This window comes from Fukomys damarensis, unplaced genomic scaffold (assembly GCF_012274545.1).
Source record: "Fukomys damarensis isolate Sample0158 unplaced genomic scaffold, DMR_v1.0_HiC HiC_scaffold_30, whole genome shotgun sequence".
NCBI classification, from domain to species: Eukaryota; Metazoa; Chordata; class Mammalia; order Rodentia; family Bathyergidae; genus Fukomys; species Fukomys damarensis.
In genome coordinates this window covers 60,536,373-60,562,728 of record NW_022900942.1, presented here as the reverse complement: position 1 = coordinate 60,562,728, position 26,356 = coordinate 60,536,373, and the positions used below count along the sequence as shown (strand labels likewise).

At 40.9% G+C, this 26,356-nt stretch overlaps 1 protein-coding gene across 1 annotated transcript; it reads right to left on the bottom strand.

Moving 5' to 3' along the window:
- Positions 1–25,868, bottom strand: Clul1 (clusterin like 1). The gene is given in 8 exon segments (XM_010638699.1): positions 1–278; positions 5,449–5,663; positions 9,679–9,816; positions 14,616–14,793; positions 14,796–15,050; positions 17,404–17,571; positions 24,359–24,507; positions 25,733–25,868. Coding segments are annotated over 8 exon segments (1,383 nt in total). The 5' UTR covers positions 25,839–25,868; the 3' UTR covers positions 1–104.
- Between the last annotated feature and the right edge of the window lie 488 nt (positions 25,869–26,356).

The window sequence follows — 26,356 nt, the reverse complement described above, 5'->3', positions numbered from 1 at the left end:
TTGAAGTCGAACATATTTTCAGAGGTTTTTAAACTAGTTTTGTTTTTTTCTTTGTATGATTCATCTATTCCATCAAAAAAGGCATTCCTGATCAGATACCATGCTTACCAAGTTTTAAAGTGTTCCTTGAAGAACTGAAGAACTGTCTTTACCACGTAAACAATGAAGTTAGAGTTGTCAGCACTCTGGTCAGGAGGACTCCTGAGTGTGAAATTAGGGGAAGGCAAAAGGCTTGCATCTTGGTTGGAAGAATTTCCTTCATAAACACTTGGAGCTACCTAGAGAAGAAGGGTTATACAGAAAAGGGCTTACTATGTCCCAGTGCACATTTGAAATTAATACCACATTAGTCAGGAGAAGCTAGGTTGTGCTGAAGTAACAAATTAGCCCCAACATCCCAGTGACTTCATACAAGAAAATTAATCTCTTTACAAAGACATTCTAGATCCTGGGTGACAGAAATGCACCATCTCATGGCTGTAGCTTGCGGACACCTGGCTTTCCTTGTGCACTCAGCAGAAGAAAATAGATAAGCACATACAGTATAAGCTCTTCACTCTGTGACGCTAGAAATAATCTTTGCCATTTTGCTTACATTTCATTGGCCAGAACTTGCCCTGTGTAACCGCAAGGGAAGCCAGAAAACACAAGTGAACAGATGAAATGTTTAGGGAGCACTGTTTATGCCACAGATATCAATGTGGAATGTCAAATTCACACCAAGTTTCCTTAGGAAATATACAGTGTATGATTGTGGGTGAGATTTTGACAAGAACTAGTTGGGCAAAATGCACATTAGTTACTCTCTTAACGGAATTCTTTTTTTTAAAGAAAGGTTCTTGTTGGGCATGGTGGCGCACACCTGTAATCTCAGCACTAGGGAGGCCGAGGCAGGAGGATTGCTGTGAATTCCAGACCAGCCTGGGCTGCATAGTGAGTTCCAGGTCAGTCTCAACTACATAGTAAGACCCTGTCTCAAAACACCAAAAAAAAAAAAAAAAAAAAAAAAGACAGGTTCTCACTGTGTTGTTCAGGCTGGCCCTAAACTCACTCTATAGCCCATGCTGGCCTCAAACGTACTGTGATCTTCTTGCCTCAGCCTCCCAAATTCTGGGATTACAGGTGTGTACCACTATGCCCAGCTCTCTCTTAATGAATTCTAAAGTGGACTTCTTTTTAACCATTTACGCAGATTTAAATGGCATGCAACTTGCTGTAACCTTAAGAGAACTATTTTGAAAATGTTTTCCAATAAATTGGCTTATCAAAAACAAAACTGAAGCAAAATCTTTAAGGCCAAGTTAAAACCAGTAACATAATTCTAGTACATGCTGGGGATTTAGTTCAATGGTGACATGCCTGCCTGGCAAGCAGAAGGTCCTGTGGTCGAGCCCTGGTACTAGAAGAAAAAAAAAATCCAGTAATTCTAGTATATAAAAGAATAGATTGCGTTGGGCATGGTGGCGCATGCCTGTAATCCCAGCACTTGGGAGGCTGAGGCAGGAGGATCCCTGTGAGTTTGAGACCAGCCTGGGCTACCCAGTGAGTTCCAGAGCAGTCTGAACTACATAGGAGACCCAAAAACAAAACAAAAGAGCATAGATTGCATAACATCTCACTTTTCTTGTAGCCAATATAATATACATAAAACTGCATAAAGCATTTGTCTAGTTTCGCAAATATAAAACAGACACCTATATAACATAACTAGGGCCCATAATTGTTTCACCTGCTGGCATTTGTATAGTTCCTGTATAAGGCTTCTCTTCAGCCCTTGGTGTTTTATGGGTTGCTGTATTAGAGCTACTTTGAGAAAAATAACTTTACAGACAGTTTAGTAGCATGGTGGAATGTGCCAATTCTGGAGACACCTGCCTGAGTCTGCGTTCCAGTTCTTACTGGCTGTGTGAGCTTAAACAAGCTGCTCTCCTTTGTGCATTGACTGAAAAATGAGGGGCAGAAAGCTCTTTACTTGAAGTGGGTGGGACCTGGCTTGTCCCACAAAACAACTATTTTGAGATGTGTTCCTCAATGAAACATTATTGAGAAGGGACCTTTAAAAGGTGATGAGGCAAGGTGGCCCGCACTATAACCTCAGCACTGTGGGAGTGCAGAGGCAGGAGGGTTGTAAAGTAGCTTAGTGAAGTCCTGTCTCAAAATTTTAAAAATAAAAATAGTGAAAGGGGCTAGGGATGTAGCTCAGTGTGAAGGCTCTAGGTTCAAGTCCCAGTATGACCAGAAGAAAAAAAAGAAAAGATTAGTTCATGGGGGAGTGAATTAGTTTTAAGACTGGATTAGGCACCATGAAAGCTGGTATTATAAATTGAGACTGGCACCTACCCTCCCACTTCCCCTTAGTCTCTTACACATGTTTCCTTTCCACACACACACGTCTGCCTTCTGTCTTCCTCTGTGCATGGAGGGGCATGTGGTCCTTGCCTAGAACTGTGAACCAAATAAGCCTCTTTATAAATTATGCAATCTTGGGTTTTTGTCTTTGTTTTGGTGCTGGAGATTGACCCCCTAGGAACCTCACACTTGCCAAACTCACGTGTGCTCAACCCCTGAGCCACACTCTCAGCCCAGTCTCACGTGTTCTCACAACAGAAAATTGGCTCAGACGTTGCCTTACAGGGCCATTCAGAGGATTAAATGATCTGATGTATAGAAAAAGTTCTTAGACTATTACCTGATCCTTACTTCAGTGGTGACTAATATAAATATGCATAAGTGAAGAACAGTATTTTATGTGGAGGCTTTCATATAGTTGTGCCTTGTTATCAATATAAAGAATTTTAAGTCAGGCTTAGAGGCACACCACCTATAAGCCAACCTACTGGGGAGGCTGAGGCAGGTGGATCACAAGTTTGAGACTAGCCTGAGTAACTTGACAAGACCCTATCTCAAACTTTGAAAGTAGTTTGTAAACTCAGCATGGTAGCAACATACCTATAATCCCAGCACTGGGGAGGCAGGAGGGTCAGTAGGACTGCCCTGAATTTGAAGCCAGCCTGGGCTGCATAGTGAGTCCCTGTCTCAAAAAAAAAAAAAACAAATAAATAAATGCCTGGGGTTGTTGCTCAGTGGTAGAACACTTGCTTGGCATATGCAAGGCCCTGGATTCAATCCCTGGTGCCACAAAAAAAAAAAAAAAAAAAATGTTATTGTCACTCAAGCAGTAGAATAGAAGAAAATTACTGAAGCACAGAAAGAAAATATTGACAATAATAAAAACAAGTATTGGCTGTAGCTTTCTAAAATTTGAAATCCCTGCTAAAATTTTCTTAAAATTTCATTCTTCAAGACAAGTCCTCATTGAACCATAAGTCTATATGTGTGAAGATGATTAAACAGATTGAATTCTTTTTTCCTTCTAGAATATGACCTAATGGAATTGTAGAATCAGTGTCAGCAGGGGTAGGAACAATAGCTTTCTTTTTTTGTTTGTTTTTTTATTTTATTTTTTTGTTTATTTGTTTTTTGAGACAGGATCTCACTATGTAGTTCCTATTGGCCTTGAATTCATTAATTAGTACTGGCCTCAAACAAGTGGTGATCCTTCTGCCTCAGCCTCCCAAGTGCTGGGATGCGCTCAGGAACAGTGGCTTTCAAAACCCTTTGATTACTGTCTATAGTCATGTACATATTTCACATTATGACTCAAAATACGCATGCTTACATATATGGATATTTATACCATGTTACACACAGTGAAAATAAAACATACATAATGACTTATTTAGTGCAATGCATCCTACTCCCTTTTTCCTGTTTTTTGTTTTTAGTGTGCTTGTGACTTCCTAAACTCTTCAAATCAGCCTACAACTTTGCTGGCTGAAGAAGAGCGACATGGGGGATTATAGGATGTCACAGGCCAAATTCTGTAGAAGCAGAGCCTGAGATTCTAATGTGAGTGATTTATAAAGGATTGCCCAGGTCTTGCTTTGAAAGGGATCAGGAAAGCAAAATAGAAGGAGAAGCTAAGCAAGGACATGGTGACCTCTAAGTCCCAGCTTGAGGCTGCCATCTAGAGCACTGTACCTAGGAGTGGAGTCTTTTGGAGAAGTCAAAGACTAAGCACATTAGCAGAGCAGGAGCTAAAGGGGTCCTGAGGGTACCAATATCTCTGGCTACACAGAATATCCTGTCTGTAGTTCCTTTGCCTAGTGACTTTGGCCTCCATATCTTTTCATGAACTCCTAATACTAGCTTCATCGGGAATTGGCTGTGGTGCATTTATGTAATTAATGCAGTGTGTGTGTGTTTGTGTGTGTGTGGTGGTAGTAGGTGCATGCCTGGGGAAATAAAGTCACTATTTTATGCAACAAAGGGTTTTATTTATTTTATTTTGTTACAGGGGATTGAACTTAGGACCTTGCGCTTATGAGGCAGCCATGCACTAAGCTAAATCTCCAGCCCAAGGGTTTTGTTCTATTTTGTTTGCAATCCTAGGGACCAAAACCAGGGCCTTGTGCATGGCAGGCAAGTGCTCTACCACCGAGCCACACCCCTGCCCAACAAAGAGTTCTTGATCAAATATGGAAGTCATAGTGTATGTCCAACTTTAAATGACAGTATGTGTTTATGTGAAGATAAATGTATAAAATGTTTATTTCTCAAGATAATCAAGCAGTTTATATAAAAAACCAAGAGCTATAATTTAAAGAGGTCTTACTTTGTATAGGAATCTATTCAGTCAGTTTACAGAGGAACATTTTATATTTTGGTACTGGGAATTGAACTCAGGGCCTTGTGCTTGCCAGGAAGTTTCTTTACTGCTGAGCTATATCCCCAGCCCTAAGAGAAACATTTTAGGGTAGCTATTATTCCCATCTTATAGATAGGAAAACTGAGGCATAGAAAGATTAAGGAAATTTTCCAAGCTTTTTCAGCTGTTCAGTTTCGTAGTCAAATTTTGAGCTCAAATTCCTTTACGCCTAAGTCTTCTCACTTAAAAATGACAGTGGCCAGTTTTCTTCATGATTACTTCAATAAGTTATAGCCCTGTAACTATGAGCAGAATTAGCTATTTCTGGATTAGAAAAGTATTTTTTTACAGTGGACCCTCAAGTTATAACCAGCCTGACATGCAAACAACTTGGGTTAATTAGGTTAATGGAAGATTCATCTGCCTCTTGTTATCTATAGCATGTACCAAGGTAAACATCCCAATCTCAGCTGTATTGGCCCATTAAACAACTTGAGTTACAACCACCTCCTGAAAGCCAATTGAGTACGAAAAGGTCCCCTGTATATTGATTTTCTTTGTTTCTTGTTTCCTGAAGACCGTGAACTGCATTACATCAAGTCAGGCTGAATTTAGTTATAATGGAAATATGCGTATTTCCCCTTCAGCTGGTTTTCAAAATCAGACATAAGTAAAATATAACAGAATCATCAAGGTGCACATGTGTAATCTCTGTGTCCACTCTTGGGTCTCACCATTACTTTTATTGGATTAAAGATGTTCTTATCTCCTGAGGACTGGTTTGCCAGTTCAGAGACCCAGCCAAACTGCTCTCTCATCTTCTCCATCAGATATATTGTGCCTTCCAAGTGATACTGGGTCATCTGCATGATCTGGTCATACTGTTGATTGAATATATTGACCAGTCTGAGGGCTTCATTGAATTCTTTGTGGAGTTCTGGCACAGCAGGACAGTCTAGCAAAGAAGTAACAGTAAAGGAAATGTTTATAAAGCTTGGAAGTGGGTGACATGGCTTCAATCCCAGAGAGTACGTAGTTTATGCTTTTGCATGTTAGTTTAATGTAAGATTCAGTTTAACTGATTGTCAGGAGTCATTCTACATAATTTTTGGGAAAAGTCATTTCATGAATTATGTTTAGGGCTGTCAGAGGCCTAATGTCCTTGCCCAAGATGTGGCTATGGCATGTGGAAACATAGCTCCGTTTTTCCTTGGGTCACAGCTGAGACCTCAATGGTCCCACATGCTGTGACACTTAAGGGCAAGATTACATCCAATGAAGACATCCTGGTTCTTTGAAAAACAAGACACAATAAAAAAGAGAAAGGTTTCACCTGGGGAGGGACAAATTCCTTATCTTGTCCCACCTACTGTTGTAAGAACTTCTAATCAACATAAGCTCCTCATTGACCTATGATTCTCCTCAGCATAAGATCACCATCATAGGATTACCACTACCCTTTGTGTCATTTGATACTCCCTCTGAGGATTTATGAATCCAATAAACAGTGGCAAGGCACTGACTTCCTGCCTCCCCCCATATACTTTGAAATTATGCAAGTCTCTATTGTCTCTCTTTGGCTTTGGCCATCCTCCTTCTAGGCAGGCAGAGGATTGATCGCACTCCGATAACTGGTTGTTAATTATATGGTCTTATGTGACAAACTGGGCTGGAGATAGAACTTCTTGTCATGTCTCACATGCCTACCATTTATATTAAGGGAAGAGAAACATTACCAGCAGAAGTCCTGCTATTCCCTTTCTGTATCACATCCCCTTTACCACCTCAAAAAGGAAACTACTATTTGGAATTGGGGTGTATATATCCAGAACTAGTAATATAGGGAAAGAGGAAAAGACCCCTTATAATGGATCCACTTAACTGGGACCAAAAATGTATAGTAAATAATGAAAAAAAAGGATTAGTGGTGTTTGGGAAAATATCTTTATTGAATATGAGAGTATAGCTATCTGCTTAGTCTTAGAACACAAGTTTGTTAAGTATTGAAGGAAAAATTATTGTATGGTAAAATAGATAAGAGTTGTTTGTAAAGTAAAACTCAAGACAACATGTTTCCACCAGCTTGACTCTTGGGACATGGATGTCTGTTGGGACAAGCCACCCAGCAGTGAGACATGTGAATTATGGCCCCATTGTGAACATATTAAAGGTACTTCAGCTAGAAAGTGGATAAATTGTGATACGTCTACATAGACCAATATACAGCACTGAGTTAATGAACTAGAGCAACACATATTCACGTGGCTAAATCTCACAAACGATAGTAAGTGAAAAGTTGGAAAACAATATATTGTTAAAGAATTATAGAGAACAGGGAAGACACAAGAATAGCCATGTTTCTTTTCAGTATCATACTAAAGCATTGTCTAAAATGCCCACCCATAAATCTGTTCCTGTAGGAGCATGATCTCTTGTTGGATTTACTATGTACTGTCAGGAAGGGCAAGACTCTATGAAGTTAGATGTAAATTATGAATTGGGCAGATGTGAAGTATCTTGGTCTGATAGAAAAGATAACTGCAAAAGCCCAGTTTGTAGTCAAAGCTTCTAAATTCAATACTTTTCAATGTTTTTTCTATCAAATCCACCAGATTTTAGATGTCAAAATTTTCCAATACACATTCTAAGGGATAGATATGTCCGTGGAAAGAAAACTTGGCCTGGAAAGATGTGAAGAAGTAGATGAATCCGTTTATATAATGGATACTGCTTTCAAAAGAAGGAGCGTAGAAAAACACCAAGAGGTGGGATGAGGAGGAGAGGGGACAAAGTGCAAGAAGGGAAGAACATCCTTCATCCTACTCTATAACCCAGGGAAACTGTTCTCCCCATAACCCCTCCAACCGGAGAATGGTGGTGTTTAAAAGGTGAAGAGGAGTGTTACTGTCCCCAGTAAGGCTCAGTAACCACCTAAATACCAATCCAGTTTAACAGACTATTAAATAATAATAATAATAATCATTATTATTATTTGGTACTGGGGATCAAACTCAGGACCTCATGCTTGCCAGGCAGGTGCTGGGTCACTGAGCTACATCCCTGACCCTAAATTCATTTTTTGTTATTTAATTGAACAAAAAAATCAGGATGGTGGTATTACTCCTTTTGAGTTCCAAATCCTGAGGATGATTAGAAACCTTTGCACCACGGGAAGACCTGTTTCAGGAATAGAATATCAGTCTGTAGAGCACAGTTACCTTGAGTGGTGTAAGGGGTTTTTGGAGGATGTTGGGGGATCAACCCTAGGACTTTGCACATGGTAGGTGTCTTAGTTACTTTTCTTATTGCTTGGGACAAAATTCTCAACACCCACAAGTTAAGGAAGGAAAGGTTTATTTTGGTTCACAGTTTGTAGAAGTTTTAGTCCATAGTCAGCTGGCTCCAAGACAGGGCAGCATGACAGAGGAGAAACAGTCCAGGGCATAGTAGGCAGGAAGCAGCCGCAGCCGCAGCAGCAGCCACAGCAGCGACTTCTTTTCTTTTTATTCCATTCAGGCTACAAGCCTATTGGTTGGTACCACCCACATGCAGAGTTTGCTAAACCAATCAGTGGGCTAATTTAGTTACCCTTAGTCCATATTCACACACCTTAGATTGAGCCACCTCCCAAAAGCCCCACTTATGAGCTCGTTGAGGCTTTGAAGTGATGTAACAGTATGCAAATGCTCTGCCACGGAGCTACATAGAAAAATGTAGGACTCAAAACTTTTTTGTTTGTTTTTTTTTAAAGGAAATTTGCATTCTGGCCTTGAGGGATGGAAGGGGTAATTTTAAATTAGGAAGGGGACAGTGAGAGGAGTGGGGATGGGAGGGATGAGGAAATGAAGGCTTTGTGCCTGGGGAAGGGCGTGGTTGGCCAGCTCTGGAAGAGGACAGTCTTCCGGAGCTAGTGAAGAGGAGCCACTTTCCCTATTTAAATACTAATCGGGTAATTAACTCACCAACTGGAAAGCTCTCATGTTACTTCCCAAGAAAAATCTCACTTTGCTAAATATTGATTTATTCAGTAGAAAGTTTTCTTTTGTTGGTGGGTTTTCTTTTTCATTTGCAATAAGAAGGGAGTTGCCCTGATTTGCTCATTGTTTTTCTGTGTTGCACATACTGGTGTTTACATAGTTTTTAATCATAAAATATTTTTCATGGAAATATTAAAGAATTACAGAAAGTTTGCCTGCAGTAGTGGCGCACACCTGTAACCCCAGCACTCGAGAGGCTGAGGCAGGAGGATCACTGTGAGTTCAAGACCAGCCTGTCTCAAAAAAAAAAAAAAAATTAAAGAAAGTGAAAGGATGAGTTGATATGTATGATGGTTAAGCTGGATTGTCAACTTGATTGACTTGAGAGCCACCCAGAGGATCAGCAAAGCGCATTTCCAGGTGTGTCTGGGTGGTCAGGGAGGCATGACGTTGGGGACAGTATCTGGCTCCTACCCCTCCTCTTTTGCTGTTTACCTGCTTTCCTTCCTGTCTGGATGAACTAAATACTGCTGCACCCTGCCCTTCTACCATGATGTTCCTGCCTTGGAGCCAGCTGAGCATGGTCTGAAACTTCTGAAACTCTGAGCCAAATAAACCTCTCCTTTAAATTATGGGTATCAGGTAATTTGTCCCAGCAATGAGAAAGCTGGCTACCACCATGTACTTTGAAATAATTACAGTTTATAAACCTACAGTGGGCACCGCAGATGGGGTGAAAGTACAAGAAGTACCTGAAGGAAAGCAAGTGATCCCCAGTGTTTGTGAGATGGAGATTTTTTGTTTGTTTGTTTTTGTGTTTTGTTTTTTGAGTCAGGGTCTCACTGTGTAGTTGAGACTGACCTGGAACTCACTGTGTAGCCCAGGTTGGTCTCGAACTCACAGGGATCCTCCTGCCTCAGCCTCAGCGAGATTTTTTTTTAATCTCTAAACAAATATTTCCTCAGGAACCCTGAGAAAATAATAACTACTTACCTTCAAATTCGTAATCCTGGCATTTTTGGCATCTTTGGTGAAAATTGAAGCATCCAGACAAATTCTGACCAAGTTCCGCACACAAGCTTCTATCCTGCTCCAGTAATATCTTTGAAATTGGGCCTCCCTGGTCGAAGTCTGCAGGGAATGTAGCATTAACACATTAGTATCATTAGAATGTGCATTCTCATAAATGGATTTAGTCATTGATTTTTATTACCAGTGCTTTCAAAAAGTTATTGCCTATGCTTAAATAGAGGAGTGCATGTTAGTGCAGTCATTTGCTAGGACAATTTGACATTGATTTAAAAAATTGCATATACCTTGAACCCAAGAACATGGTTATTAGAAATTTATTATTAGTGTATATACAAATGTGTGCACACACAACCCATGTGATTTCATTTTCTTAAGAATTGAGTTAGTAGTATCTTTTGAAAGAAGGATTTGATAAGGTGAGAGCAGCTTTGATTTGTTTCTTTGTACATTTGGATTATTTTAAATTTAGTGTGTCTCATTTTTGTCATTGTTTTTTGGTGTTTGTTTGTTTGTTTATTTGTTTGTTTTGAGACAGGATCTCACTATGTAATTGAGAATAATCTGGAACTCATTATGTAGCCCAGGCTGGTCTTGAACTCACAGTGATCCTCCTGCCTCAGCCTCCTGAGTGCTGGGATTACAGGTGTGTGCCACTATGCCCGGCATCATTATAGTTTTTAATAACCAATAGGGTTAAGTAATTAGATGATTGTAAGGCACATTTTTCTTTAACTTTTATTTTTTTTAAAAACTGTAGGGCTAGAGCTGTAGCTCAGTGGTAGAGCCCTTGCCTAACATGCATAAGACCCTTGTTTTAATCTCCAGCACACAAAAACAAGCAAAGCATCCTTTAATACCTACTTAAAATCTTAAAAATTATAATTGGGAAGTATATGAGAATATCAAAGACATTGGAAATATCTTAAACTGGGTGGTTGGCATGTGTCATTAGAGTACTAATCTTTTTTGCGTTATATATGCATATATAGTTAGGAACAGTTCATTTAAGATTTGGGAAATATCTTAAGATCAAATTTTGAGAAATCATTTTAATAGGAGAATTAACAATGCATATAAAATTCATAGAAGAAAAATATTAAAAATTTCAGTATGAGCTTTTTCTCTTTTTTTTTTCTTTTCTTTTTTTTTTTTTTCTGTACCTGGGATTGAACTCAGGACTTTGCATTTTCAGGGCAGGTGGTGGAACCACTGAGCTAAATGCCCCTGCTATGTGTGAGCTATATTTTGTCACCAGAGAAACTATTCAGTATTTACACGTGTGTCTTATTTATGAGCTTTTTTTTTTTTTTTCCTAATTTTGGCCCTTTTTTTTTTTTTTTCTTGAAACAGGATCTCACTATGTAATCTAGGCTGGCCTCAAACTCATGGTCATCCTCCTGCCTCAGCCTACTGAGTGCTGGGACTGTAGGTGTGCACCACCACATCCAGCTTAGTTTTGGCTTTTAGAGTGATCTTGACCAATGAGGCCCATCCATGATGGCTGCCAGACACAGAGTTCTCACTCAGGGACTGAGACTGCAGGAATGACAGGAATCATGCATGAGATTCCTATTGCTGCTATAAACAGATTACTACAAATTCAATGGCCAGACCAACAAATTCTTATCCTACAGTTTTTTTTCCCTTGTACCAGGGATAGAACTCAGGACCTTGAGCTTGCAGGTGGGTGTGGAGCCATTAAGCTAAATCCCAGGTCCTTATACTGCAGTTCTGTCTAAAGTCTAAGTGGGCCTCACTGAGCTGACATCATGGTATTGGCAGGGCTGGGTCTTATGACAGCTCTAGTGGAGAATCCATCTTCATGCTGTTTCCAGCTTCAAGATTCCACCTATAGTTCTTGGCTCCTTTTCTCCATCTTCAAAGCCAGCAAAGTAGGACGATGTCCTTCTGATATTATCTCTAACTCCTTTTCTGCCTCCTTCTTCCACTTTGAAGGACTCCTGTGACCACACTGAACACATCCCCACAACTCAGAATAATCTCCCTATTTTAGAGTCACCAGATTAGCAGCCTTAATTAATCTGCAGCCTTACTTTCCCTTTGCCTTCTAACACGTCACAGGGTCAGGGGCTCAGAAGTAGATGTCTGGTATGCCATTCTTCTGTCTAGGGCAAGGGACAAAGCTCACAGTGTCTCCTTATTCTGCAAATTTTCTAGGGACAGTGGGCTTATTCCTCACTCTCTGTCCAGAAAAGTGATGGAAACCATACACCAATGTCCTACAGCCCCTGCCTGACTACTCCTGATAAGTTAGCCACATTTGCTCACCTGGGATGAGGACCTTTCTTCTGTGCTTCCTGCATGCTGTCTAGCTCAGGGAAAGAAGAATATAGTTGTTGTCAACTTTGCCCAGGCTGGGGTTGAATTTGTGAGCCTTCTACCTCAGCCTCATTTTTCCTATTTTTACTGTTTGCATTTCCAGCCTTCCCTGAACATCTGGATTATCACAGTGGTAGAGATGGTCTACCATGGGTCTGTCTTGAGTAAATGTGTGAATGAAGACCTCAGGGAGAGGGTAGATACCCCTATTCCTGGTCAGTGAGGTGGGAAGGAGTTGAAATGGTGGAGAAATTGTTTAGATTTGGTTATGCCTGAGTTATTCCTAATCCTGTGCAAGTTTGAATGAAGCAACATGTGTGGGGTTGCTATCATATGAAGGGATAGCACCATTGTGTTCTGATGAACACATTCTGATATTATTCCAGAACAAGTGATACCAACTTAAAACATCAGGCAAAAGTCATTTGATGCTACCCCAGCATCAATAGGTTTTGTGTGCCTTGATGTTTGAATGAATTTGGAACCTCGGAGTGTAATACAAGACAAAACACGTGACTTCCGAGAAAGGGTCCCTAGACTTGAAACAGAACCCAACAGTTCCAGTAAGGATGGCCATTAGGGAACAATGGGACCGGAAGGACTTACTTCTTGGCTTCCATTTCTGAGGCTATGGGTAAGCCCCTCCTAGATGGGAACCAACTGTGCAACATCATGGCAGTTTTTTGTTTGTTTGTTTGTTTGTTTATTTGCACCTGGGATCAAACTCCAGACCTTGTGCTTTCGAGGCAGGCAGCAGAACCACGTGGCAGTTTTGAGAACCTGATTCACGTGTTCCAGCTAAAGCTGATAGAAGTGGGAGAGTTGGCTAGAGGAACCTATTTTATTTTCATCTCAGAGGGAGCAGCCTTTGACTTGGCCTTTTACTCAGAAAGAAATTAAATCCCAGTGAGGTTAGGATAAAAAATAAAAGGTAGAAAAAGGAGACAAGTAAACCATAATAATTATACTTCATAAAAAGACTGCAATTTTCAGAATACAGCGATAGCGAAAGTTACCCAAGCCATAAAATGACTCAGTTAAGAAAGTAAGGTGTAGGAGCTTGGCAGATTGTGTATGGGTGGAGGCTATGAGTAGGGTCCAGGCAAAGGGAGGTCTAAGCGGCTGGAAGAAGGCTAAGCCAAAGAGGGAGTCAGAAAGATTCAGTGAAGGACAAAGTCCATGTCCAAGGCTAGGGCACCTGAAGGCTCAACAAAGGCCTCATTAGATTGGTGGAATTTTCCTTCCCAGGAACAATTCATACCCTGTAAAGATTGTCTTTGTTGTGCTCATACTGGTAATTTTTTAGCAGTGTAGTCAGTTTTTCAGTATAAACGCTCTAAGCTGGGAGACCCTTTGGGCAACCCTTTTTGGGCCTCTTCCCAGGTTCATTTGTCTGGGGGCTATTTGCTTTCATTTTACAATAAAGGCTGCTTTCTGTTTTCACTCTGTGATAAATACTTTTGATCAATGTGCTCTGTATTCTCTGTCTTTGTCTAATAAACCCTACTCGTCTCTTTCTGGCATGTCCTGAAAATTCCTTCTCTGCGACAGACATCAGTGAGCCTGCTATAGCAGGGTGGGTTAGACCCAGGCAGGTTACACTAGGAAAGGCACGTCCTAGAGCACCCTGCAACTCTCACTTCTGGTTTGTTGTTTTTTGACAGGGTGTCCCTATGTAGTTCAGGCTGGCCTCAAGCTCAATGGAAATCTTCCTGTCTCAGCCTTATGGGTGCTGAGATTGCAGGTGTGCAGCACCATGCCCACTCAACTCTCGTTTCTTAAATGCTGTGTCCAAGATACTCCACAGAACCCCTCTGCCAGGTGCAGTAGTGCACACCTGTAATCCCAGCACTTGGGAGGCCGAGGCAGGATGATCACTACAAGTTTGACACTAGCCTGGGTTCCATTATGAGTTCAGGGCCAACCTGAACTACATAGTAAAACCCTATCTCAAAAAAATAAAAAAGACACCCTATTCCTAATAACATGAAACAGCTTTGTTTTTCCAACATGGACTATTATGGGGCATGATTATACTGGCAGCAGGCAGTTCTTCTGTAACCTGTCTTTCTGTAGTGTGGGGTTTGCTTTGCTTCTGTGCCTAGGACTCTGGGATTCTAACAGTGACCCATAGGAGGCCATGGAGGGCACTGACCCAGTTCCATGTGAGACTGGCCTTTACAAAGCCAGGAAGTGAGGACTCCAGGCTGGCTTTAAAGAAACTGCAGTGTTCAAGCGAAATAGAATTGTGTATCTATTTCCCTGAACTGCAAGAAAGAAGGAACTGTGTTTTTCACATTCTCCCCTATTTGCATTTTTTCCTATCAGTGTTAAAAATTTGCTTTACAGAGAGAACAGCAATGAAGTGCTCAGCAGTGATGGAAGGGCGATGATATTTGGCAGACTTCAAAGCTCTTCTTTAAGAGGCTCTGAAACTGTGATTATCTATAAATTGTCACTTCAGGGAACCACTGTACAATGACTCAGAAATTTCTGCTGCTAAAGCTAAACAAAACTTAATATAGACATCTACGAAACAGTAACCTTTGAATACTGGCCTTTGTCTTGTTTCGATGAACCCTCTGTTGCACGCAGTGTCTTGGTGATTTTTTCACTAACACTTTCATAAATGGAGAGACTGAAGTTGCAGAGCAGCTGGAAGACATTGGGAATGGCCCAGCTTTGCCCAACATCTGCTTTTTTGGCTGGCTCTTCCGACAGAGCTGGAAAAAAGTAAAGCTCTCTGATACGTCAGTATCCGACATGAAATACGACTGAAAAGCCTGGTCAAATTCTCGCTGCATCTGTCTGAAGACATAGACGCTCCTGTTGAAGAGAGCTGTCACATCCTCAGTCAGCGGGCTGAACACACGCTCCATCTGTAACACCTGTGTGTCTTCCTCAGTGACCTCCTGGCTGACAGGGACATCACTTCCATCATTTTCTTGGCAAGGAAATAGAAACTGGTAGATCTTCTGGAAGAACTGTTCCACCTGTGGGTGGGAGAAAGAAATGGAATAAAAATTTATTGTCTTTCTGGCCCATGTCTTTCTTTTTCTTTTGAGACAGGATCTTGCCATGTAGTTCAGACCAGCCGTGAACTCACTACATAGCCCAGGCTGACCTCGAACTCTCGGTGATCTTCTTGCCTCAGCCTCCCAAGTGCCAGGATTACACACATGCACGATGACCCTGGCTCTGGACCATTTCTTGTTTCAGATTTTAAAAGTCAGCTAAGAGTCATCATCCCAAATCAAGAAGAATTTCAGGCAAGATAGGAAAAAATAATTAACTTTTTTTTTTTTTTTTAGATAAGGTCTCTCTGTGTAGTTCAGGCTGGCTTTCAACTCACTCTGGAACCAGGCCTGGCCTTGAGGCGATCCTCCTGCTTCCACTTCCCGTGTGCTAGGATTACAGGCATGTATACCACACCCAGCTCAACTTTGATACACTGTATCCTATTATCGATCTTATACCTGGCTTGACTTTGACTTTGGAAATAGGATCTGAAGTTCCTGCTGGTTCCCATTTGCCAATGAGGATTCAGAAAGGTTTACATTTTCAATACAGTTATTAGACATATTGGTGGTTATTGGAATTCCATTGCCTATAGGGCTGGAAATTGCCTAAAAACTGCAAAGAAGGATTAGTTTGTTTTTTTTAACTCTTTAGTTAAATGCCATTATTGTCTCTCCAGTGGTGACAATCCTATAGCACTTCTGACACAGTGGGCTGTTTGTATCATTGAAAGCTCTAAAAGGTTTGCCATTACTGATATACTCTCCTCTTTCTCATCTTACAAGTCAGTCTGTGGGAAAGAAAACATCCCCACATCTCCACTGAATTATTGATACTGAGAGATGGATGTATACTAGCAGTGATCAAAGGCCTTCTTGTTATAGTTAAAGGAATGAAGCTTTAATGGTAGAATTTTGGGGACCATCCGGGGGAAAGATTTTCAGCACTCGCACTGTGCTGTTCTTCACCCATGTGACACCTAAATCTCAGAAGACTATAGTTGCTCTTAGAGGATAGTGATAAGGATACATTTATTGTTATTAATTATTGAACATTACTGCTGTAGCAATCCCCCTACTATTAAAAAAATTCTCCAGGAACTTCTGGAGGACTTGTGATGACTTTTAGAGGAAGTAATCTGGAGGAGTTGTCTGTCTCATATCTGCCAGCTTTTGTTTACTCGACTCCATCTATAAAAGCAAAGCTCTAATGTTGCGTGGGGTGGTGCTTGCCCATAGTCTTGAGCACTGCTGAGGCTGAGGCCAAGGATCATTTGAGGATAGCAGTTTGGGACCAGCCTGAACAGCATAGCAAGATTCCGTCTTCTAAGAAGGAAGAGCCTACAACTGTAAAGCTCTAAGATATTTTCAGAGCCAAGTGTGGTGGCTCAAACTGTGAGTTTAAGGACAGCTTGAACTACATAGAGATACCCTGGCTCAAAACAAAAGCTTTCATAAGGTTACACTGCTGGCCCCAAATCAGACTTCCAGCCCATGCTCTTCCCCGCATTTTTGGTATATTAGAGAGTGACAGCAGCTCTACAAGCAGCAGATGCAGCTAACAGTGGATGCAAATTAAATTGGCACATTCTGTATCCTGGGGGTGGCTCCTTTGTCACTGAGGGCAGTGCCAAGCCAGGACTTCTCTAACATGCACAAATACGGACAGTGAAACTCCACTCCACTTCATTTTCAGCTCCCGAAGGAGGAGAAAATCCAGGCCAATGGGAGCCTGTTGTGGGGCAGAGCTTGTCCTATTTAGGTCACCACCCTCTGCGACTCCCTCTGCCCCACCGACAGCCACAGGGGATGAGAGGAGGCCAGTCCCGTGGGATGCACTGGGGGTAGGTGGAACACAGGTGCCTGGGAAGAGATTCAGGAGGCAGAGAATGAATTCACATAGGCTGCCTCAAGGGAGAACGATTGATAAAACACATTGAAATCAGAGATAGTAACACTATGATTGAGAATGCAGTCCAGCAAACATTGATTGGATGCCTACAGTGCTCAAATGAAGAAAAGCGTGATATGATCCTTGCCCTCAAAGAGCTTACAATCTGGTGGGACCATGTTCATGATTAACACAAGACTGAAGGACAGGATATTTCTGAGAAAGACAGAAGATTTCATTCAAAGGAGGGTAAAAGCCAGATGTTCTGATGTGTGAATTATATATATACAGGTACAGAAGCGTTGGTGTTTGATTCTAAATTGCAAGCAGTCAGTGTCAGGTCAGACATCTCTATTCTGACTATTAAGATTATAAAAAGATAAAGCTGATGTAGATGCCTTATGAACTCAGAAGTTTTGAGCTTTCTTTTCTTCTTACCATATTTTTCGCAGAAGACCAAGCAGGTTGACAGGTGCTGTAAGACCTTATGCAGTTACTTTCCAGGCAAACCCTGCATTCATCCCAGGAATCTGCCAAAGACACCCAGCATAAGCTTTCTTCCTCCTCCAGATGTTCTTGAACTTCATTCATAAATTTCAGGGCTTCCTAATTACAAAGTAGAAACAGAAGTCATGTTTCCATTCTGTGATTCCATTTGGACCTTAGTTGATTACACTTTCAAAAATGTGGGCATTCTAAGCTATTTCCATCTTTCTCCTTCAGGCCCCCAGTGGCTGACAGATCTGCTCTCTTTTCTGTTTCAATTAAGAAGAGGCCACAGATTTATTCATATTGAAGCCAATATAGATCTTATTTATCTTTTCATCTTGACAAGTATTCCTGAGTGTTTGTGACGGACACTGCAATAGATGTGGGAGAACCACTTGCAGAGATCCCCTTATCTGTGGAAACCACTGGGACCCACCTCTTAGCTTGTCTTCTGCAAGTCTAGGCTATGGAGGATGTGGATGGTGGGCTTAGGGCTTGTGATAGTAGTGATTTTATCACTTTCAGCTTTGCTCCTTTAAACTGTTGCATGTTTTAAAATATTACAGCAAAATGCGATGCTTGTATTTCACTGTTGAGTTGCAATCTAAGAGCAGAAGTACTATCCGCTGAGTAGCTTTCTTCTGGCAGTACCCAAGCACTCCCCCTTGTGGTGCTGGCTGGACATGCCTGGGTTGCAACCTGCAGCTTTAGCACCTGTACCTTAGAGCCTCCACCCTGCCCATCAAAGTCCCCACAGGCTGGTGCACAGCACACCAAATCCCTGCTTGGACCCCTAGCCTCTGCAGATGTGGACTTTTAAGTCCCCTCTGCACACCTGACCAAGAGTTCATGGGAGTGAGAAGTATAAGGAGTGTAATGCCCCTGTCCCTAAGAAGACAGCCTTGGACTCTCAGTGTCTTCTCTTGTGTGAGAAGTATAAGTGGGAGGAAAGTTTCTGTACTTAAAACCAATTCACTGTGCTTTTTCTTTCTCAATGGAAAAAAAAAATGAAATCATCCTTTTCTGGCCAATTAAGCCCAAAGAACTGGGGCAGGGGTTTTAGCTCAGTAGTTCCACCACCTGCCTCTTACACGCAAGGTCCCGAGTTCAATCCCCGGTACCAAAAAACAAAACAAAACAAAACAAAAAACCCAGAGAACTACCACAGTTCTGACAGTCTTTTAGGTGTTCTCTGCCCAGGGTCAGATTTTTCCGGTGCCCTCATTGTGGAGTTCTGATGCTAAGCCATGAGCATTTGGTGTGACTCATGTAGGAGGATCAGGCCTAGCCTGCCAGATGCACATGGTGACTCACACAGGGGTGTGTGTGTGTGTGTGTGTGTGTGTGTGTGTGTGTGTGTGTTTTCAGAACAATGTTGGAATCCCACAGTTTCTTAAGAATGGCTGTTTCACCCAGGCAGGCAACAATACCTCCTGGATTTTCTTTTCTCAGTCAGTTGCAATTTTAAATATTCTACTTCTGCCTCCTTCAGCCCAGAACCTTAGTATCCCCAATTCTGAACTACACTAACCATGTATCCTTGGGCAAATGACTTGGTATAGCTAAGCCTCAGTCTCATTAGCAAATCTGATGACATTTGCTTTAAGTCAACTAAAGAAGCAAGACACTGAGCACGTTGTTGTCATTGGTAAGGACTTACTTCCTCTCACCACTTAGAAGCATAACAAAGACTGCTGACCAGATCACACATCCCAAGTTTAGAAGTGAAATGTTGCCATGGACGAGGTCGATCTTTGGTTTAAGAATGTCCTGTCCATTTCTTCACCTTCCCTAACTATTCTGCCATGGACACAGTCCATGCTCTGTTCCTGTACGTCACAGCTCATCCAAATGCCACTGCAAATGCATCCAAATGCCCTGGGGTTTCCTCTTTAAGCAAAAGCAAGTTTCAGATGTTCTTGGTACATATTAACAGTGAGAGGATAAGACAGAGACCCTGATGATGCTGGCTTACCCAAACCTGGGTGGTGGTCAGAACCAGGAAATAGTATGTGCTGACCCTGTCTGCCAATTCATGATTTGTCTAAAACTTTATTCTGGGTTCAAAGTAGTTTTATTTTTATTTTATTATATTATTATTATTATTATTATTATTATTATTATTATTATTATTGGTTTTTTGAGACAGGGTCTCACTATGTAGTTGAGACTGACCTGGAACTTACTGTGTAGCCCAGACTGGTCTCGAACTCACAGTGATCCTCCTGCCTCAGCCTCCCTGGGGTTACAGGTGTGCTTCACCACACCTGGTGGGTTTAAAGTAATTTTAGAAGGAAACTCTGGCTAAACAGTTTTGGGTTTTGTGGTTTTTTTGCTTTTTGCTTTTTGTTTTTGGTACCGGGGATCGAACTCTGGACCTCATGCTTGCAACGCAGGTGGCAGAACAACTGAACTAAATTCCTGGCCCTGGGCTAAACAGTTTTCACTTTTTTCTAATAAACTATTTTTTATATTAGACATTTTAATTTGTTTCCTCTGGTGCTGGGGATATAGCCCAAGGCCTCATGCATACTGGACAAGCACTCTATATATGAGGTACACCCTCCCCAACCCAACACTTTAGTTTTTTGTTTATTTGTTCTGGTTTTTTGAGACTGGGTTTTGCTAAATTAAGATTGCCCTTGAACTCTCAGTGATCCTCCTGCCTCAGCCTCCCTAGTCTCGGGATTACAGGAACACTTTGATTTGGTTTGCCTGTAAATGTCTTTGTTTTCTTGGTTCTTTTTAAAATTTAATTTTTATTAGTACCTGCTTGCATTATATAGTGATTATATTTCTCGTGTGGAGTTGGTACGTGTACATAACACATCTCAGTTCTTTTTTCATCCCCTTTCCCTTCCCTCCCCTTACATGTCTTGATTCCCCTTCCCATTCGAAAAAGATCTTTGTACTTTCTGTTATCTATTTTTTGTTTTGTGCTTTATTTATATTTTGGATTTCTCATAGAAGAGGAACCACAGATACTAAGTTTGTATGTCTGATTTATTTCATTTAACATTATGGTTTCAAAGTGCATCCATTTTCCTACACATGACTAAAGTTTATCCTTCTTTACGACAGAGTAGTAGTCCATTTGTATATAAAGAAAATGTGATATTTGTATCAATTAACTTTTTAATTGAGTAGCCAAATTTTAGTATAATACAGTGAATTTTGAAGAGCAAGTAAAAATTCTGTCAGTTTCTGGGATTTTTTTTTTAGGGTCAATATTGAAATGAACAATTGCTTACTCCATCAGCCCCTAACTGGAATAGTCTTCATTTTCTACACCCTGTACAAGACCAGATAATGAGGATGGAGGCTTACTTGGCCTTCTCTGGGAGCACAGAAGAGAAAAACAGCAAGCAGTGCCTCCTCTGGCAAGGTGCAGGCCTGCTAGCATAGTGCAGGTTCCAGAGAAGAGTCAGTGCGGCTGAGCACGGGCTGTTCACCTGGGTACAAGACACAGATGAATCTTCTCTCTAATTGTTCCTCTAACTGAATAAAATAGAGGTGAGCCGAGTGCTCATTGCTCTTTGATCACTAGAGGCAAACACTCGACCCATCCCAGGAAAGTGGGGAAACAGCAAGCCACTGGGTTCCACATCTGCTAGCTTTCTCCTGGCTCATTCGTTCCAGAGCAGGCGTAACATGCAATTAACAGCTCTAACCTCAGCTTTCTTAGCTGGAAAATGAAAGTATGATTGACCCAGATGTTGGAGTATTCCATGTGATAATGTGTTTTCTAAAGGGTCTGACGGTGACATTTGGTGTCACTCTTCCCAGATGGCCAGACTCACAAGCCCACCAGGGAAGAACCCAGCTTGCGGGGCTTCCGAGTTGCCCTGATGAGGAGCTACTTCAGGTTTCTTGCAATCTTCTGATTGTTGCCAAAAAGGAGGAGGATTTGCAGCTGCTGGTTAGGCTGTCTCCTTTCCTTGCCAGGAACCCTGGCTGAATCCAGGAGGTGGGTGTGTCCGCAACATCTGACAGCCTGGTGACAGGCTGATATAGCTTTTGGATCACTTTGTCAGAAATGGGTCACTCAGTGGACTCTCAGATGGCCAAATGCTTGAGAGTGAAGAGATGCAAGTAACTGTCTGGAATCCACTGTCTTCAGCTTTATAGGTGATAGGTACAGGTGTGGGTAGGAAATAGTAGAACTCCACTGCTATTCTTTAAAACTTGACAGGGGAGCCTGATGTGGGGTGCACACCTGTAATCCCATCACTGGGAGGCTGAGGCAGGAGGATCCCTGTGGGTTCAAGGCCAGGCTGAGCTAGATAGTTCAAGACCAACTTGAACTACATAGCAAGACCCTGTCTAAAAAAAAGCGGGGGAGTGGGTGTTTGTTTAATAGGCAAAATTTTCGGCTTTTGCAAAATGAAAAGAATTCTAGAATTGGTTATCTAACAGCCAGAATGTACTTAAAAATGAATAGGGGTGGGAGTGTAGCTTTTTTGTAAAGCATGTGCTTAGCATATATGAGACCCTGGATTCAATCCTCAGCACTGAAATGAAGAAATAAATAAGATTAAGATGGTAAATGTTATTAGTATTTTACCACAATTTAACATTTCTTTAAAAGTGAAAAGTAATTTACTTTCAATATTAAAAATTGTTAAGTATTTCTCATATTATTTTTGTTAGTTTTACTTCCTTTTTTTGTTTGTTTGTTTTTTTGAGACAGGGTCTCACTATTTAGTTGAAACTGACCTGGAACTCACTATGTAGCCCAGGCCATCTCGAACTCACAGCGAGTCTTCTGCCTCAGCTCCCGAGTGCTGGGATTACAGGCGTGTGCCATCACGCCCAGCCTTTACTTCCTTTTTGATGAAGGGTATTGTTGGAAAATAACCTTTGAGGAAATATTTGTTTTGAGTGTTACATTGTTAAATCATTAGACTATGAGGTATGCAATGCATATAGTTTGGAAGTTGAGTTTTGTACTGTAGCTTGTGAAAAATTTTTAATATCTTCCAGGATATTTGAATATAATGTATATTCTTTGTTGGTAAAAGATACAGTTTAAACTACTGCTGTCAAGTGAAGCTATCGGAATTTTTTAAAACGTTGAGGTTTGGGGGTATAGTTCAGGGCTAGAGAGCTTTCGTAGCGTGCCTGGGACCTTGAGTTTGATCCCCGGCACTACAAGCAGTAAGTCAAATGGATGGCTGGTGAACTACTTAGGGTGCATAGGTCCTCTCTTGAGGTGCTCCTTTCAGACATTCATGTGGCCACTGTATGTGAGGACCCTGAATACCAGGGGACCCTCCACAGTCCAGAAATATTGGCCAGTCCCTCCCTGTCATTTGCAGCTGATTATAATGAGTCTCATCAAGTGGAATGATGAACTTTATTATTTAGTTGTAACTAACCTTTCCCTCTTGAAATAGATAAGCTTTAAAAGATTATTGGGGCAAAAAAAAAAACAATATTAAAGCATATCAAATAAGCCAGTGGTGGCAAAAACCTATGGCATATGTGTTCTTTATTTTTCTTTTAAGACAAAAGATGTCAATGTAGAGTTGTTTTTCATAAACGAAAACCTCAGTATTCAGGTTTAATTGCAGTGCTGGCACTTCCCAATGAATAAGTGGGTTTGAGCTTGCAGTTTGGGCACTTGTCTCTAAAATGAAAGCTCAAGGGGACAAAAAGTGCCTGACAAGTGCCGACACGTCTTCATTATAAGCTAGTTATGGACCATGTGACAATCTGATGTGATCTGGCAAGTTGGTTAAAAGTGTCACAGTATCAGGGGCCAGGGGATTTAGCTCAGTGGTTCCGCTGCCTGCCTGGCAAGTGCAAGGACCCAAGTTCAATCCCTCGTACAAAAAAACAAAACAAAACAAAACCACACACTACATAGTGAGACCCTGTCTCAAAAAAACAAACAAAACAAACAAATAAACAAATAAAATCAGCCAGGCATGGTGGCACATGCCTATAATCCCAGCACTCAGGAGGCTGAGGCAGGAGGATCACTGTGAGTTCAAGACCAGCCTGGGCTACATAGTGAGTTTCAGGTCAGTCTCAACTACATAGTGAGACCCTGTCTCAAACAAACAAACAAACAAACAAAGTGTCGCAGTATCAGTTCAGGGATTTAGGTCAATGGTACTGCTACTGCCTTGAAAGTGCAAGGTCCTGAATTCAATCCCTGGTAGCACAAAAAGAAAAAAAAATTCACAGTACGTAGCCAAATGTGCTAGCACATGTCTGTAATCCCAGCACTTTTAGAAGCTGAGGTAGGACAACTGCAAGTTTGAGCCTAGCCTGGGCAACTTAATGACTTAGTGAGACTCTGTCTCAAAATAAAAAATACTAAAAAGGTGTGAGGTTGTAGCTCAGGACAAAGGCCGTGGTTTCAATACCTGGTACTGAAAAATAAATGAAAATATCCAGATCATTATTTGAAATATGGACCCAGTGCTGAACCTCACCCTCAGTGTATATTGTGCATTCAGAGACCAATGATAGCAATTCATCTATCTAATTTGTAAATAAATTAATGTGCACATGTTAATGCTAGCAAATTTTTTAGTAATAAGGATGAGTGATCAAAACACTTTGGGCACCACTAATCTAGCCAAAAACTCCATGAATAGTTTTGCCTTAATATATGTACTTACGAGAAACTAAGAACAAAGCATTTTTGAGAAAATAGCATTTTTAAGCAGGGATGAATCCTGCCAAACTCCTGTGTTGGAGACCTGCAAAGTGCCATTGTCTAAGGGTTATGTTCTTCAAAAAATTTGAAGCATCCTTCAGATATTTCCTTCAACAAGAAATGCTCTCCAGAAAATTTGTAATTAGGGGAAATAGTAACTTCCATTGCACTAATAAATGCAATATTTAGAGTCCAGATATGTTTATAAACAAGTATTATATTCAGTTACAGTACCTGCTTTTCTTCTTTGCACTTCTTCAAGGTTTTCACAAGTTTGGTATGTTCTTCCGCTCTCCTTTCCATCATAATTTTCATCTGTTTAATGCCAATCAAAGCCTTCGTCACCTCTCCAACTACATCTATCTCTTCAGCCTCAGAAAAACCTAAAAGACATGTTGCATTTTTTTGAGATCTAATTAGATTACAAAACAATGAGCTTTCCATTCTTTCTTGTCCCTGAAATAGAGGCTTAGTTGTTCTTTTATAGCTTCCACTCTAAAAGCAGATCATAGTGAATTAGCTGTCAGCTGCTGCATGGACCCAGCTGCCACATGACAGTTCCTTCTGTCCCTCAGTTGTAAGCCCCTGGACAATCCAGAACTCATTCACCCCCGTTCTTGTCATTTTCCTCAGGCCCGGTTTCATTTACTCTTTTGTCCCTTTCATTGACAACTCAAATGTGTTTATGTCTGAGTTTTCTATGCAAACTCACCCATGTGAAATGCCCAGCTGGGGACTTCAAACGTGGCAAACATTTTCACTTTTTTAGCTTCAGTTACCTTCCAGGAATCATCAAGCCAAGAAAGTACCTCATAAAGTATAAAGATTCCTTAATAACATAATGGTTATTTATTTAGTTAGTTTGGGGGACAGGGTCTCTTTATGTAGTTCAAGCTGGCCTTGAACTCATGGAGATCCTCTTGCCTCAGTCTCAGCGTGCTGGGATTACAGGCCTGTGCTGTGAGGCCTGGCTCCTCTTTCACACCTTTAATAAGCCCTTGGTGGATATAAAATTCATTGTTATTTTCCTTCCCCAAGAGCCAGCATGGCCTCCTGAAAGCTTATTCTTGCCTCTGAATTTAATAACAGACTCCAAGTCAACTCTATTTTAGTAATTTATTTTTCTAAGCGTTAAAGACCCAAAACCTAAATTGCCAAACAAAGGTCACAAGTTAATGGCTATAGAGCAACCAGATTCAGTGTAATTATAACCCACCCATTCATTCTCTAGTCTTAGAACATTCGCAGATTACTCAGATGGTTTAAATTCTTTAAATGCTAGAAAAGTTATTTCACTGTTCATTAAAAGTGGTGCCGAGATGACATCAAACATCTGGATGATACCAAAAAGTTCAATAAAAAAGTTGACACGTTTTATCTACATGATAGCAAACATCTGTACATGTGAACACTGCATTGCAGTCTTGACTGGAATTTTCTATTGTTATCCAGCTGTTTGGTGTCAGGAGGACTTGGCCTCAAGGCCTAGAGGACTTTTCACCATGAAACAGTGTATGCAGTTATCTCTCAACTGAAGGTCACTGTAAATGCCAGTGTAACAGGCAGACATGCAGCCAGGACACAGCACAGATAAGAGACCAAACATACTCTTCAGGTTTCCACCGATGGCAATTTTGTCCTTCCAAGTAGGTGCACAGTGACAATCTTTCAACCGTATGAGATGCACAATAAACATCAAAAGTGGCAGCTTCATGTTCTCACTGTTACTGCAAAGGAAAAATAAACCCGCATCAAATGCCTTCCATTAAAGCTCATTTCTCTCGGCGTTAGTTAAAAACACATGGTGCTCCAAAGCATTTTTCTCTGTCAAATTTTCTTTATGACAGACATTAGACATGCTAATATGCTTGCAACATAAGGAAGCTTAATATATAAATTTAAAAACCAAGAAAACCTTGAGTCTCTATTTAATTTACAATCTTTATGACAATTATATAAAGTTATCATCTGAAGTACTTGAAAACCAAGTAGAGATCATAGCTCCATATACTCTAAACTTTGTTTGATTTTCTTATCAACAGTAAACATTTTTAAAGACAGAATTAGTGAGATTATATCAGTTTTCTTCCTCCAAAATTCTGAGTCCTCAAACAAGTTCAATTTTTCTGAGAGTAAAGAGCCTCACACATTTTTACTTCATTGTATTTTTATCATATTGATAAAACTTATGCTATATGAAGTTAGCAGCTAAATTTTTCTTTTTCCTTTTAA